This window comes from Pan troglodytes, chromosome 16, assembly GCF_028858775.2.
Source record: "Pan troglodytes isolate AG18354 chromosome 16, NHGRI_mPanTro3-v2.0_pri, whole genome shotgun sequence".
NCBI classification, from domain to species: domain Eukaryota; kingdom Metazoa; phylum Chordata; class Mammalia; order Primates; family Hominidae; genus Pan; species Pan troglodytes.
In genome coordinates this window covers 67,940,930-67,956,105 of record NC_072414.2, presented here as the reverse complement: position 1 = coordinate 67,956,105, position 15,176 = coordinate 67,940,930, and the positions used below count along the sequence as shown (strand labels likewise).

The following is a 15,176-nucleotide window of genomic DNA, read 5'->3' as shown; positions in this document are numbered from 1 at the left end:
GCCAGAGGTGTCTCAGCAGGAGAGGTGGGTGCTGCAGGGCTATTTCTCAGGTCCTAGGCTTGTAGCTGCTCTACCTGTTTGGGGGACAGCCCAAAGGGTTGCTTGTCAGCTACTTGGTAGCCCCGAGTCCTTTCATGCTTAGCTTAGGGGAGAGTGTGCAGCAGTTTAGCTGGCTCAGCAGCGGGTTCACCCTGGGTAGGACCGCTAGACTATTCCTCCACTGGAAGTGCAGGCAGTGGGAATTGGTTTCCCTGCTGTGTAGGACCAGATTTGCAACCCATCCTGGACCCAGGCTCTGCACAGCTGGGGTTATGGCATCAGCCATCTGTGGGCTGGGTGGAATGAAGATGAAACCCCAGTGCTGGAGGGGAACAATGGCTACTGGTCCCAGAGTAGGATGCATTCCAGAGGTGGCTCTAATTTCAAGATGGCACTGTGCTGCAGCAGTGTGGCTCACAGGATAGGTGGGGGTTGGGGAGTGCACACCTTGTGTTCATAATCCAGAGCAGTGTAGTTGCATAAATTCCCAGCAGCTCTCCAAACTGGACTTGGGGCTGGGGATGACTGTGGGATTCACCTGTAGTAAGGACTGTGGGCATTTGCAGTGACAATAGGAGCTGATGAGATTCTTCTGCTTACCATTTTCCTGAAAGGGAAAGTCTCTCCTGTCTCCAGATCAATCTGATCCAGGCATGGCAGACAGTGCCACAGAGGCTAGATGACTCTCCGTTGCTTCCAATCACTGTAGGTACCTTCTGGGCTTCCAATCACTATAGGTACCTCCCCACTCCCCTACTGCACTCCAGCACTCTCTGGGCAACACTCCAGTGAAATCTTAGCTCTTTATTCATTGCCTTGGTCCTTGCTTTTGTGTGTGTGTGTGTGTGTGTGTGTGTGTGTGGAGTATGGGTGCCAGGTGTCTCTAGTGAGCTATCTTGCTGACATCACCTCATTGTGGTTTTAATATGCATTTCCCTAATAGCTATTCCTTTAGTTATTTAATTTTAGGAACATTTGAAAGTTGTTCTTGATTTTTTTCTTACCCTTCTCAGCTATACTGTGGGTGTACCTCCTAAGTATGTCTTTAATTATCTTTCTCTTTGTCCTAATTCCTGTGCTTTATTTCTTCACTATTATTAAAACAGCCTCCAAACTGCTTTCTCTGATACCATTTCCTCAGCAGATTCCAATTTGTTTCCCACACTGCCATCAGAATGAATTTTCTAAAATGTTGATGTAATCATGTCACTCCCTTGCTAAAAAGCTTTCAAAGCTTCCCATTGCCTTTAAGATAAAGTCTACAATCTGGATCCAGCATGTTTTATACTATCTATTCTTGCCATTCTTTTCCCCACCATCCCGCCCTCCTACAAACATACACACTCCACACTCACCACTGCACATTTCCTGGCTTGTGATCCACCTGCAATTATTTGAATACATTAGATCTTCCTTCTTTTATACCTTTAGACATGCTGTTACCTCTGTCTGAAATGCTCATTCATCTCTGTTTACAAACTCTTATTCATTCTACCTCTTGGAATCTTTTTCTGATTCTCCATAACAGTTAAGCATTGTGTGTGTGTGTGTGTGTGTAAAAATAGTGACATACATATGTGTCTGTAAAAATAGTGACATACATATGTGTCTGTGAAAATATTAGGTTTAATCACATGAAACTGTCATTTGTATAAGTCAAAATATGCTTTATATGAATCAGCCTAAAACATTTTTGTGCTTGTTTTTGTGTCTGGCATTCCTCATCCAGCAAGAGACTGTCCTCTTTTTTTTAAAAGGATAGCAGGCCACTTAGTACACGTTTATTGATACGTGGATGGAAAAATAGTTTTTAAAGATCAAGGCTTTCATTTAGAGCAGGGGTCCCCAACACCCGGGCCACAGACCAGTACCAGACTGTGGCCTATTAGGAACCAGGCCACACAGCAGGTGAGCAGCAGGCAAGCAAGCCTCATGGCCTGTGCTCCACCTCCTATCAAATCAGCGGTCGCATTAGATTCTCATAGAGCATGGACCCTATTGTGAACTGCACATGTGAGGGATCCAGATTGCGTGCTCTTTATGGGAATCTAATGCCAGATGACCTGAGGTAGAATAATTTCAACCTGAAACCATCCGCCACCCCAGTCCATGGAAAAATTGTCTTCCATGAAACCGGTCCCTGGTGCCGAAAAGATTGGGGACCACTGACTTAGTGAAAAGTTAGCTTGAAAATCTATAGGTTTTCTACTTTGGAATCACATGGTCCTAAAGGTTGCTTATTTGCATGGTGCAAAAAATAACACAAAATCATCACAATATGTCTCTTAATAAATACATCTCAAATGTCATGAAGTCACAGATTATCTCCCATATACAGTTTAGTAGTCATTTTCATAATAGTAGACAGCATCATGGCTTCAAGGTTCAAATAAAATAATAAAAGATACTGATTTTGTTTCATGAAAACATTTTGAAATTCAAACACCATACGCTAAAATGGTTTAGTGTGTGTGTATGTGTACAAGCACACCTCTGAGATATTGTAGGTTTTGGTTTCAGACTGCTGCAATAAAGCAAATATCACAATAAAGTGAGTCACACAAATTTTTTGGTTTCCCAATGCATATAAAAGGTATGTTTATACTATAGCCTATTAGGTATGCAGTAGCATTATGTCTAAAAAATAATGTATATCCCTTAATTTAAAAATACTTTATTGTTAAAAAATGCTGACAAACATCTGAGCCCTCAGTGAGTTGTAATGTTTTTGCTGGGGGAGGGTCTTGCCTCAACAGTGGACTTAAGATATTTAGTCAACCATGCTGTAAACAGATGTGCTGTCATCAAGGCTTTGTTGTTCTGTTTATACAGCACAGGCAGAGTAGATTTAGCATAATTCTTAAGGGCCCTAGGATTTTCAGAATGATGGATGAGTGTTGGCTTCAGCTTAAAGTCACAAGCTATATTAGCCTATAACAAGAAGTCAACCTGTCCTTCGAAGCTTAGAAGCCAGACATTGACTTCTCTTTAGCTATAAAAGTTCAAGATGGTATCTTCTACTAGAGGGTTGTTCTACAGTGAAAATCTGTTTAGTGTAACCATCTTCAATGATCTTAGATAGATTTTCTGGATAATTTGCTGCAGCTTCTACATTAGCGCTTGTTGCTTTACCTTGCACTTTTATGTTATGGAGATGGTTTCTTTCCTTAAACCTCATGAACCAACCTCTGCTAGCTTCAAACTTTTCTTCTGCTGCTTCTTTACCTCTCTCGGCCTTCATAGAATTTATAAGAATTAGGGCCTTGCTCTGGATTAGGCTTTGGCTTACAGCAAGCTTGTCCAACCCTGGCGCGTGGGCCGCATGCAGCCCAGAATGGCTTTGAATGCCACACAACACAAATTCATAAACTTCTTAAAACATTATAAGATTTTTTTGTGATTTTTTTTTCTCATCAGCTATTGTTAGTGTTAGTGTATTTTATGTGTGGCCCAAGACAATTATTTTTCCACTGTGGCCCAGGGAAGTCAAAAGATTGGACATCCCTGGCTTAGAGGAAGTGGTGGCTGGTTTGACCTTCTATCCAGATCACTAAAACTTTCTCCATAAAAGCAATAAGGCTGTTTCATTTTATCATTTGTGTGTTCACTGAATAGCACTTTTAATTTCCTTTAACAGTGCAAGAGGCCTATCTTACCTTTCTGCATGCCTTCCTCACTAAACTTAATCATTTCTAGCTTTTGCTTTAAAGTGAGAAAGATGCAGCTCTCCCTTTTACTTGAACACTTAGGGGCCATTGTAGGGTTATCAATTGGGCTAATTTCAATATTGTTGTGTCTCAGGGAATAGAGAGGCCAGAGGAGATAGGGGAATGGTCGGTCAATGGAGCATTCAGAATATGCAGATTTATCGATTAAGTTCTCTATCTTACACAGTCATGGTTCATGGTGCCCCAAAACAATTACAATAGTAACATCAAAGATCACTGATCACAGATCACCATAACCGATAGAATAATAATGAAAAAGTTCGAAATATTGCAAGGATTACTAAAATGTGACACAGAAACGTGAAGTGAGCACATGCTGTTGGAAAAATGGCACCAACAGACACAGGGTTGCCACAAGCCTTTAGTAAAAACAATATCTGCAAAGTGCAATAAAATGCATAAAATGAGATATGTCTGTATAATGGTTATAGCTATGTAAAAATTGCCTTTGAATGTGGGAGATAATATGTAATAATGGGTGGCTGGCAAGATGGCCGAATAGGAACAGCTCTGGTCTGCAGCTCCCAGCGAGATCAACACAGAAGGCGGGTGATTTCTGCATTTCTGGCTGAGGAACCTGGCTTATCTCATTGGGATGGGTTAGACAGTGGGTGCAGCCCACAGAGGGCAAGCCAAAGCAGGGTGGGGTGTCGCCTCACCGGGGAAGTGCAAGGGGTTGGGGAACTACCCTCCTAGCCAAGGGAAGCCATGAGGGATGGTGCACTCCAGCCCAGATACTATGCTATTCCCATGGTCTTCACAACCCACAGATGAGGAAATTCCCTCACGTGCCTACGCCATCAGGGCCCTGAGTTTCAAGCACAAAACTGAGTAGCTGTTTGGGCAGACACCAAACTGGGTGGCTGTTTGGGCAGACACCGAGCTAGCTGCAGGAGCTTTTTTTCATACCCCAATGGTGCCTGGAACACCAGCGAGACAGAACCGTTCACCCCCCTGGAAAGGGGGCTGAAGCCAGGGAGCCAAGCTGTCTAGCTCAGCAGATCCCACCCCCACGGAGCCCAGCAAGCTAAAATCCACTGGCTTGAAATTCTCGCTGCCAGCACAGCAGTCTGAAGTCGACCTGGGATGCTTGAGCTTGGTGGAGGGAGGGACGCTTGCCATTACTGAGGCTTGAGTAGGTGTTTTTCCCCTCACAGTGTAAACAAAGCCGCCTGGAAGTTCGAACTAGGTGGAGCCCACCGCAGCTCAGCAAAACCACTGTAGACAGACTGCCTCTCTAGATTTCTTCTCTCTTGGCAGGGGAATCTCTAAAAAAAAAAAAAAGGCAGCAGCCCCAGTCAGGGGGTTATGGATAAAACCCCCATCTCCCTGGAACAGAGGACCTGGGGGAAGGGGTGGCTGTGGGCACAGCTTCGGCACACTTAAACATCCCTGCCTGCCAGCTCTGAAGAGAGCAGTGGATCTCTAAGCACAGCATCCGAGCTCTGCTAAGGGAGGACTGCCTCCTCAAGTGAGTCCCTAACCCCTGTGTCTCCTGACGGGGAGACACCTCCCAGTAGGGGTCGACAGACACTTCATACAGGAGAGCTCCAGCTGGCATCTGGCGGATGCCCCTCTGGGACAAAGCTTCCAGAGGAAGAAACAGGCAGCAGTCTTTACTGTTCTGCAGCCTCCGCTGGTGATACCCAGACAAACAGGGTCTGGAGTGAACCTCCAGCAAACTCCAGCAGACCTACAGCAGAGAGGCTTGACTGTTAGATGGAAAACTAACAAACAGAAAGGAATCGCATCAACATCAACAAAAAGGATGTCCACTTAGAAACCCCATCCGAAGGTCACAACATCAAAGGCCAAAGGTAGATAAATCCACGAAGATGAGGAAAAACCAGCACAAAAAGGCTGAAAATTCCAAAACCCAGAACGCCTCTTCTACTCCAAAGGATCACACTCCTCGCCAGCAAGGGAACAAAACTGGATGGAGAATGAGTTTGACAAATCGACAGAAGTAGGCTTCAGAAGGTGGGTAATAACAAACTCCTCCAAGCTAAAGGAGGATATTCTAACTCAATGCAAGGAAGCTAAGAACCATGAAAAAAGGTTAGAGGAATTACTAACTGGAATAAGCAGTTTAGAGAAGAACATAAGTGACCTGATTGAGCTGAAAAACATAGCACGAGAACTTCAACAAGCATACACAAGTATCAATAGCCGAATCAATCAAGTGGAAGAAAGGATATCAGAGATTGAAGATCAACTTAATGAAATAAAGTGTGAAGACAAGATTAGAGAAAAAAGATTGAAAAGAAACAAACGAGCCTCCAAGAAATATGGGACTCTGTGAAAAGACCAAACCTACATTTGATTGGTGTACCTAAAAGTGAAACGGAGAATGAAACCAAGTTGGAAAACACTCTTCAGGATATTATCCAGTAGAACTTCCCCAACCTAGCAAGACAGGCCAACATTCAAATTCAGGAAATACCAAGAACACCACAAAGATACTACTCGAGAAGAGCAACCCCAAGACACATAATTGTCAGATTCACCAAGGTTGAAATGAAGGAAAAAATGTTAAGAGCAGCCAGAAAAGTCAGGTTACCAACAAAGGAAAGCTCATCAGATTAGCAGCAGATCTCTCTGCAGAAACACTACACACCAGAAGAGAGTGGGGGCCAATATTCAACATTCTTAAAAGAATTTTCAACCCAGAATTTCATATCCAGCAAAACTAAGCTTCATAAGTGAAGGAGAAATAAAATCCTTTACAGACAAGCAAATGCTGAGAGATTTTGTCACCACCAGGCCTGCTTTACAAGAGCCCCTGAAGGAAGCACTAAACATGGAAAGGAAAAACTGGTACAGCCACTGCAAAAACATACCAAATTGTAAAGACCATCGACACTATGAAGAAACTGCATCAACTAAGGGGCAAAACAACTAGCTAGCATCATAATGATAGGATCAAATTCACACATAACAATATTAATCTTAAATGTAAACGGGCTAAATGCCCCAATTAAAAGACACAGACTGGCAAACTGGATAAAGATTCAAGACCCATTGGCGTGCTGTGTTTAGGAGACCCATCTTATATGCAAAGAAACACACACTCAAAATAAAGGGCTGGAGGAATATTTACCAAGCAAATGGAAAGCAAAAAAAAAAAAAAGGCAGGGGTTGCAATCCTAGTCTCTGATAAAAACAGACTTTAAACCAACAAAGATGAAAAGAAACAAAGAAGGGCATTACATAATGGTAAAGGGATCAATGCAGAAAGAAGAGATAACTATCCTAAATATATATGCACCCAATACAGGAGCACCCAGATCCATAAAGCAAGTTCTTAGAGACCTACAAAGAGACATAGACTCCCACACAATAATAGTGGGAAACTTTAACACCCCACTGTTCATATTAGATCAACGAGAAAGAAAATTAAGGATATTCAGGACTTGAACTCAGCTCTGGACCAAGTGGACCTAATAGACATCTGCAGAACTCTCCACCCGAATCAACAGAATATATATTCTTCTCGGCACCACATTGCAATTATCCTAAAATTGACCACATAATTGGAAGTAAAATACTCCTCAGCAAATGCAAAATAATGGAAATCATAACAGTCTCTCCAACCACAGTGCAATCAAATTAGAACTCAGGATTAAGAAACCCACTCAAAACTGCACAAGTACATGGAAACTGAACAACCTGCTCTTGAGTGACTGATGGGTAAATAACGAAATTAAGGCAGAAATAAAGAAGTTCTTTGAAACCAATAAGAACAAAGACACAACGTACCAGAATCTCTGGGACACAGCTAAAGCAGTGTTTAGAGGGAAATTTATAGCACTAAATGCCCTCAAGAAAAAGCAGGAAAGATCTAAAATTGACACCCTAACATCACAATTAAAAGAACTAGAGGAGCAAGAGCAAACAAATTCAAAATTTAGCAGAAGACAAGAAATAACTAAGATCAGAGCAGATCTGAAGGAGATAGAGACACGAAAAACACTTCAAAAAATCAATGAATCCAGGAGTTGGTTTTTTTGAAAAGATCAATAAAATAGACTGCTAGACTAATAAAGAAGAAAAGAAAGAATCAAATAGACACAATAAAAAATGATAAAGGGGATATTACCACTGATCCCACAGAAATATAAACTACCATCAGAGAATACCATAAACACCTCTATGCAAATAAACTAGAAAATCTAGAAGAAATGGATAAATTCCTGGACACATACCCCCTCCCAACACTAAACCAGGAAGAAGTCGAATCCCTGAATAGACCAATAACAAGTTCTGAAATTGAGGCAGTAATTAATAGCCTACCAACCAAAAAAAAGTCCAGGACAAGACAGATTCACAGCCAAATTCCACCAGAGGTACCAAGAGGACCTGGTACCATTCCTTTTGAAACTATTCCAAACAATAGAAAAAGAGGGACTCCTCCCTAACTCATTTTATGAGGCCAGCATCATCCTGATACCAAAGCCTGGCAGAGATACAACAAGAAAACAAAACTTCAGGCCAATATCCCTGATGAATATCGATGTGAAAATATTCAATAAAATATTGGCAAACTGAATCCAACAGCATGTTAAAAAGCTTATCCACCACGATCAAGTCAGCTTCATCCCTGGAATGCAAGGATGATTCAACATACAGAAATCAATACCCGTAATCCATCACATAAACAGAACCAATGACAAAAACCACGTGAGTATCTCAATAGATGCAGAAAAGGCCTTTGATAAAAGTCAATACCCCTTTATGCTAAAAACTAAAAACAATAAACTAGGTATCGATGGAATGCATGTCAAAAATAATACGAGCTATTTATGACAAACCCACAGCCAATATCATACTGAATGGGCAAAAGCTGGAAGCATTCCCTTTGAAAACCAGCACAACACAAGGATGCCCTCTCTCACTACTCCTATTCAACATAGTATTGGAAGTTCTGGCCAGGGCAATCAGGCAAGAGAAAGAAATAAAGGGTATTCAAATAGGAAGAGAGGAAGTCAAATTGTCTCTGTTTGCAGATGACATGATTGTATATTTAGAAAACCCCATCATCTCAGCCCCAAAACTCCTTAAGCTGATAGCAACTTCAGCAAAGTCTCAGGATACAAAATCAGTATGCAAAAATCACAAGCATTCCTATACACCAATAACAGACAAAGAGAGCCAAATCATGAGTGAACTCCCATTCACAACTGCTACTAAGAGAATAAAATACCTAGGAATACAACTCACAAGGGATGTGAAGGACCTCTTCAAGGAGAACTACAAACCACTGCTCAAGGAAATAAGAGAGGACACAAACAAATGGAAAAACATTCCATGCTCCTGGATAGGAAGAATCAATATCTTGAAAATGACCATACTGCTGAAAGTAATTTATAGATTCAATGCTATCCCCATCAGGCTACCATTGACTTTCTTCACAGAATTAGAAAAATCTACTTTAAACTTTATGTGGAACCAAAAAAGAGCCTGTGTAGCCAAGACAATCCTAACCAAAAGGAACAAAGCTGGAGGCATCACGCTACCTGACTTCAAACTATACTACAAGACTACAGTAACCAAAACAGCATGGTACTGGTATCAAAACAGACATATAGACCAATGGAACAGAACAGAGGCCTCAGAAATAACTCCACACATCTACAACCATCTGATCTTTGACAAACCTGACAAAAACAAGCAATGGGGAAAGGATTTCCTATTTAATAAATGGTGTTGGGAAAATTGGATAGCCATATGCAGAAAACTGAAACTGGACCCCTTCCTTACACCTCATATAAAAATTAATTCAAGATGGATTAAAGACGTACACCTAAAACGTAAAGCCATAAAAACCCTAGAAAGAAACCTAGGCAATACCATTCAGGACACACATATGGGCAAAGACTTCGTGACTAAAACACCAAAAGCAATGGCAACAAAAGCCAAAACTGACAAATGGGATCTAATTAAACCAAAGAGCTTCTGCACAGCAAAAGAAACTCTCGCCAGAGTAAACAGGCAACCTACAGAATGGGAGAAAATTTTTGCAATCTATTCATCTGACAAAGGGCTAATATCCAGAATCTACAAGGAACTTAAACAAATTTACAAGAAAAACAACAACCCCATCAAAAAGTGAGTGAAGGATATGAACAGACACTCTTCAAAATAAGACATTTATGTGGCCAACAAACGTATGAAAAAAAGCTCATCATCACTGGTCATTAGAGAAATGCAAATCAAAAAGCACAATGAGATACCATCTCATGCCAGTTAGAATGGCGATCATTAAAAAGTCAGGAAACAACAGTGCTGGAGAGGATGTGAAGAAATAAGAATGCTTTTACACTATTGGTGGGAGTGTAAATTAGTTCAACCATTGTGGAAGACAGTGTGGTGATTCCCCAAGGATCTAGAACTAGAAATACCATTTGACCCAGCAATCCAATTACTGGGTATATACCCAAAGGATTATAAATCATGCTACTATAAAGACACATGCACACATATGTTTATTGCGGCACTGTTCACAATAGCAAAGACTTGGAACCAACCCAAATTCCCCTCAATGATAGACTGGATAAAGAAAATGTGGCACATATATACCTTGGAATACTATGCAGCCATAAGAAAGGATGAGCTCATGTCCTTTGCAGGGCCATGGATGAAGCTGGAAACCATCATTCTCAGCAAACTAACACAAGAACAGAAAACCAAACACCGCATGTTCTCATAGGTGGAAATTGAACAATGAGAATACATGGACACAGGGAGGAGAACATCACACACTAGGGCCTGTCGGGGTGGGGGGCTAAGGGAGGGATAACATTAGGAGAAATACCTAATGTAAATGACAGGTTGATGGGTGCAGGAAACCAGCATGGCACTTGTATACCTATGTAACAAACCTGCATATTCTGCACATGTATCCCAGAACTTAAAGTATAATTTTAAAAATGTAATAATGAACTTTTTTTTTTTTTTTGAGACGGAGTCTCACTCTGTTGCCCAGGCTGGAGTGCAGTGGTGCAATCTCAGCTCACTGCAAGCTCCGCCTCCCGGGTTCACACCATTCTCCTAATGAACAGATTGTTTTTAGAGTATTTGATTTTGAGTTTATTTTAATATTTTCTTAAAACAACAAAACAAACTTATTAGTTTGGGCTTTACATCAGTCAAGTAATAATGTCTGAATTGTCGTTTTAGAAAAGATAACCATCTAAATGTTTGGCATACTTTAGATAATTATATGATGAAGAACTCTATATTCATTTAAACAAAATTACAGTTTTAGTCAATATTTTAAAATTGTTTATGATTTTTAAAACTTAACTTTCCTCACTGTATATTTAACAACTTTGCCATAGCATTCAGGCATTACACTGTCATTGGTATTAGTCAAGTTCAGTGATTTTATTCATTTCAAATTGAACTTGGTGTTACAAGTTTTATTATAGCTATTACCTTCTTTTAGCTTTATAAGTTCTTCAGGTCATTATTTATATAAATTTTATCTGGCTTGTAAGGTAACACAAACCTCATAAAACATAAATTTAAAAAAATGTTTTTTTAATTTGTGAAACACTTATCTATTAGCTCCACATTAAAATTTCTTTTCTCCCAAACTTACACTACGTCTTGAATTATTCAGACAAGCAAAGATAAGTAAGGAGTCTAAGGAATGTGGTTTGGTTTTTACCTTTAAAACGTGGACAGTAATTTGGAAGTGCAGCTTAGTTCAACTCCTTTTCTAAATAAAATTCTGCTCCATTTGCAACTCTGAACACGTAAATTGAAGGGGTGGCTCCCATGGCCAGTGCCTGACCTCTGTGCACACCTTGGTCTGGCGTGACCTCACCCACACTGCACACTGCAGCCATATAAATCAGATTTTTGACATGTTATAAAATGCAAGTCACAGCTGCTGTTGTCTGCAGTATTCAAAAACTTTTGAAACACTGCATGTCCAACAAAATTTATTTTTTGTGTGAATGTAAGTTTTTATTGAGGGTAAGTCCTGTTTGTTTGGGAAAAAAACAGTATGAGTCAGTGCTTTTTAAAAATCAAATAGATTTAATGTTCTCCTTCCTGCCTGTTCTCGCTCGTGTGTGTTTCTCTCGATTGCTTGCTCGCTTTCTCTGCCTCTCTGCTTGTCTAAGAAAGAGCTGTTGGCTTTGAGAGAAGACCTTGGTATTACAACTGTGTTAGTAGATTGAGATTTCTGTTAGAGTCTTTCTGTTTAGGTCAGAAGTGTTCTTTATAGAACAGAACTGGGAGCTTGTAATCATAATGTAAGTATAAATGCTTCACCTCTTCAAATATATGTTTGAATTCTTTTGTTTCTGTTATAGCAGGAAACTTCATATGTAAGAATGTCTTATTAGCTACATTGCTTTGCCAGATGCCAGACATTTTTGTGTGTGTGTGTGGTTAACATTTTCTTTTTTCTTTTTTAAATTTAATTTTAAGTTCCGGGATAGATGTGCAGGACGTGCAGGTTTGTTACATAGTGTATTTATAACATGTGTGCCATGGTGGTTTGCTGCACCTATCAGCCCTGGACATTTTTTAGAAGAAAGGTTTGCATAGATTGGTAAATGTAATGTGCAATCTATGGTAAACTTAAAAGTGCTTTTATAAAAGTTTTAAAGGTTCAGTTCATTCAGTTTTACTTACTGTCTCATCGTTCATGTAAAATTCCATGTAGTACTCTACTATGTTAACAATGTTTACGAAAAAAAAGCCTTATTAGACTTTTCTGCAGAGAGATATTTAAGATTAAATTACATTATTTAGGCAATGATTTATATTAAGTACGTTATTGATCTTTTAGTTTTGTTCATATTTTTTACTGAAATGCAATAGGTATCTAAAAATGCTGTAACTAAAATTTGTCCCTAGTATATAAATGTCTTTATTATTTTATTTTCAACATTTAAGAATATTGCTATTAGAACATTTGACATTTTATAATGCCCTTAAAAGAAGACTATTTTCCCTGAATTATTATTTTTTAAACCCTTTTAGGTACTGTTTTTCAACCCTACTCTCTTGACCAAGAATGAAACTATTTACAAATTAAGATGCCAACAGGTAATTTCTTATATATTTATATGTTTTTGTCAATATGTGTCCATAGCAATAGAACAACAATCAAAAATGTATATTAACACAAGGCTGTATTATTCCCTTCCAACATCATTGGAAGAGATGTGAATATGAAATTAATATTTCAAATATGAAATATTTGGTTTTGAGAGACCTTCCTTTATGACATAAAGCTATTTTATTTTAGATATATGTGTTTTATTGGTTTTATAACCTGATAAATTCTAGCTTGTCCTATATCTGAAATCAGCTCAAATAATAAGGAAATAGAAGTCAGAATAAAAGTAGATTCAGAAATAGTGATTCAGGTTAGATGAGTTTTCTTTATTGATAAAATAAATGCCAAGTGTTGAGATATGTCTGACTATAATCCAGTTAAAACAAGGACACTAATCTTAGCTGTGATAAAGTTACATTCCACCCTCAGTGGAAAACCATATATGATGACGCCTTTGATGCTGATGTAATGTTAATTTTATTTTTTAGCCAAATTATTCCTGAAAAATTTTATAATCTTGTTGAAAGTTGTTTGATTACGAAGAAGCATGGCATTGTGTAAAAAAGAAAAAAATCTAAAAGCATTCATTTTGGTTGATTTTACTTTCTTTTTCACCAGTTCTCTGTAGTTCTGATTTCCTCTTTACATTTTTATACTCTTAGGGCTATAATGTGATGCTGAAACAGGATTTTCTTAATTCTAAAGTAGAACAAAAGTTTTAAAATTTGAAATTCTGATTGTGGAGATATCTGACTCATAGCAATTATATCTTAGCAAGTATTGATATCTTAGTGGCACATAAATGCTAGATAATTTTTAAAATTAATATACTAATTTTAATGTCAAATTGGAGTCCCAGTGGGAGAGTAATGCCATTTTCTTATTCTGATTAGATGATTCTGGGTCATTTCCTAGACAGAAACAATTAGGAACTAACAATGTACAAGTTTAAAGCAATGTAATTTCCCCTTTAAGGCTGGAAGATAAGATATTCACCAATTTTCTCTTCATAAATTACTAGTATAATGACTCAATGAATCCTTCTGTTATTCTAATTTTTTCTATGCAATGGCTTTGGTGGACAGGGATTTTTTATAAAAGGTCTTGGGGGTGAGGCTAGAAGGAAGGAGAGGTACCAAGGGAGAAAGGGAAGGCAGAGAGAGAAAGATAGATAAAGGAAAGGTCATAAAGAAGGAAGATGAGGCTGAAGAAAGAGGAAAGAGAGAAAAGAAGCCAGAGAGAAGTAGAGGTTTATTTTCTTAATATTCTGAAAGATTTGGCTGTATATCAAGCTATGACTTAGCTTTTTAATTTTTCTTTGCAACTTTAGATATGCCTTATGGTTAGTAGCTATTACCTAAAACACTTTGCAAATCAACACCTTATAAGATTATTTTTGGTTTCTGACATTTAGATTGTCATATAGGAACATTTAAAGTTAACTTTGGAAATAAAAAGTTAATTATCTAAATCCTTTACCAGCTGCAATTTCAGATATTAATGTATTTGAGACCTAATAGGGAAAACAAGAATTTAAATAAATTCTTGGGACAGGGAAACGCTAGGTAATACTGCCAAATCTCTGTAGTAAGTGAGAAAGGCCCTCTTTGTTCTAAGATGCTAATCACCTCCTTTTAATCTAACTAATATAGATATTCCTTATTTCTGTTATATAGTGTCTAAACCCATTATAGTTAATGGCCATATCTTTAGGACATAATTTTTCTCTCAAAGACATAGAAGTCCCAGTCTGTCAAATAAGGAATAGAATTAAATCTTTCATTTTGAGAAAAAAAATTCTTCATTCTGATTTTCAGAATTGCTACCTCAGTTTAAGATAGTTATTCCTATTCCTTGTTGCATTAGGAAAACTTTAATTTGCTTTTCTCTGTTTTATATATGTATGTGTTTTAGATCACGAAGAGCCCTGTGGTCCCAGTCACAAGTCGTTTTGCCTGAATGGGGGGCTTTGTTATGTGATACCTACTATTCCCAGCCCATTTTGTAGGTGAGTGAAATGGACTAGGGGGAGATGTTAACTTTATTTTTTATTGTCTACTAACTTCTTTGAGAAGTGATAAAAAGTAAACAAAAAGTGTAAGATGAAAAGATGTGAGGCATATTCTTCATATTTATTTAGGGAAAATTATCCTTTTAAAACAAAATAAAATAGCACATAAAAATCTCACTAATCAAGGTGTTTATTCTGAAAATTGCTAATGGTAGTTCCTAGCCTAGACACATTTTAAAAAAATAATCCCTTTTAGTGAACTCTTTGATTTTAGCAATTTAAGGAAGGCAGTCTATGCTTAGTATTACTGGCAAAACAG

The 15,176-nt window shown here is 38.5% G+C and overlaps 1 protein-coding gene across 26 annotated transcripts in view; it reads left to right on the top strand.

The window, feature by feature from the left end:
* The window catches only part of NRG4 (neuregulin 4), a 127,135-nt gene that overhangs the window by 35,613 nt on the left and 76,346 nt on the right, over positions 1-15,176 (top strand). For 17 of the 26 annotated variants that reach the window (XM_063795275.1, XM_063795270.1, XM_024349295.3 and 14 more), the window contains 2 exons: positions 12,768-12,833; positions 14,761-14,854. In XM_063795275.1, coding sequence (XP_063651345.1) covers positions 12,824-12,833; positions 14,761-14,854 — 104 coding nt within the window. In that variant the 5' untranslated portion in view covers positions 12,768-12,823. Of the gene's footprint in view, positions 1-653; positions 745-11,617; positions 11,751-11,823; positions 12,032-12,767; positions 12,834-14,760; positions 14,855-15,176 lie in introns of those variants that run through there. The other 9 variants (XM_063795269.1, XM_063795279.1, XM_054667821.2 and 6 more) reach the window with 5 other exon arrangements.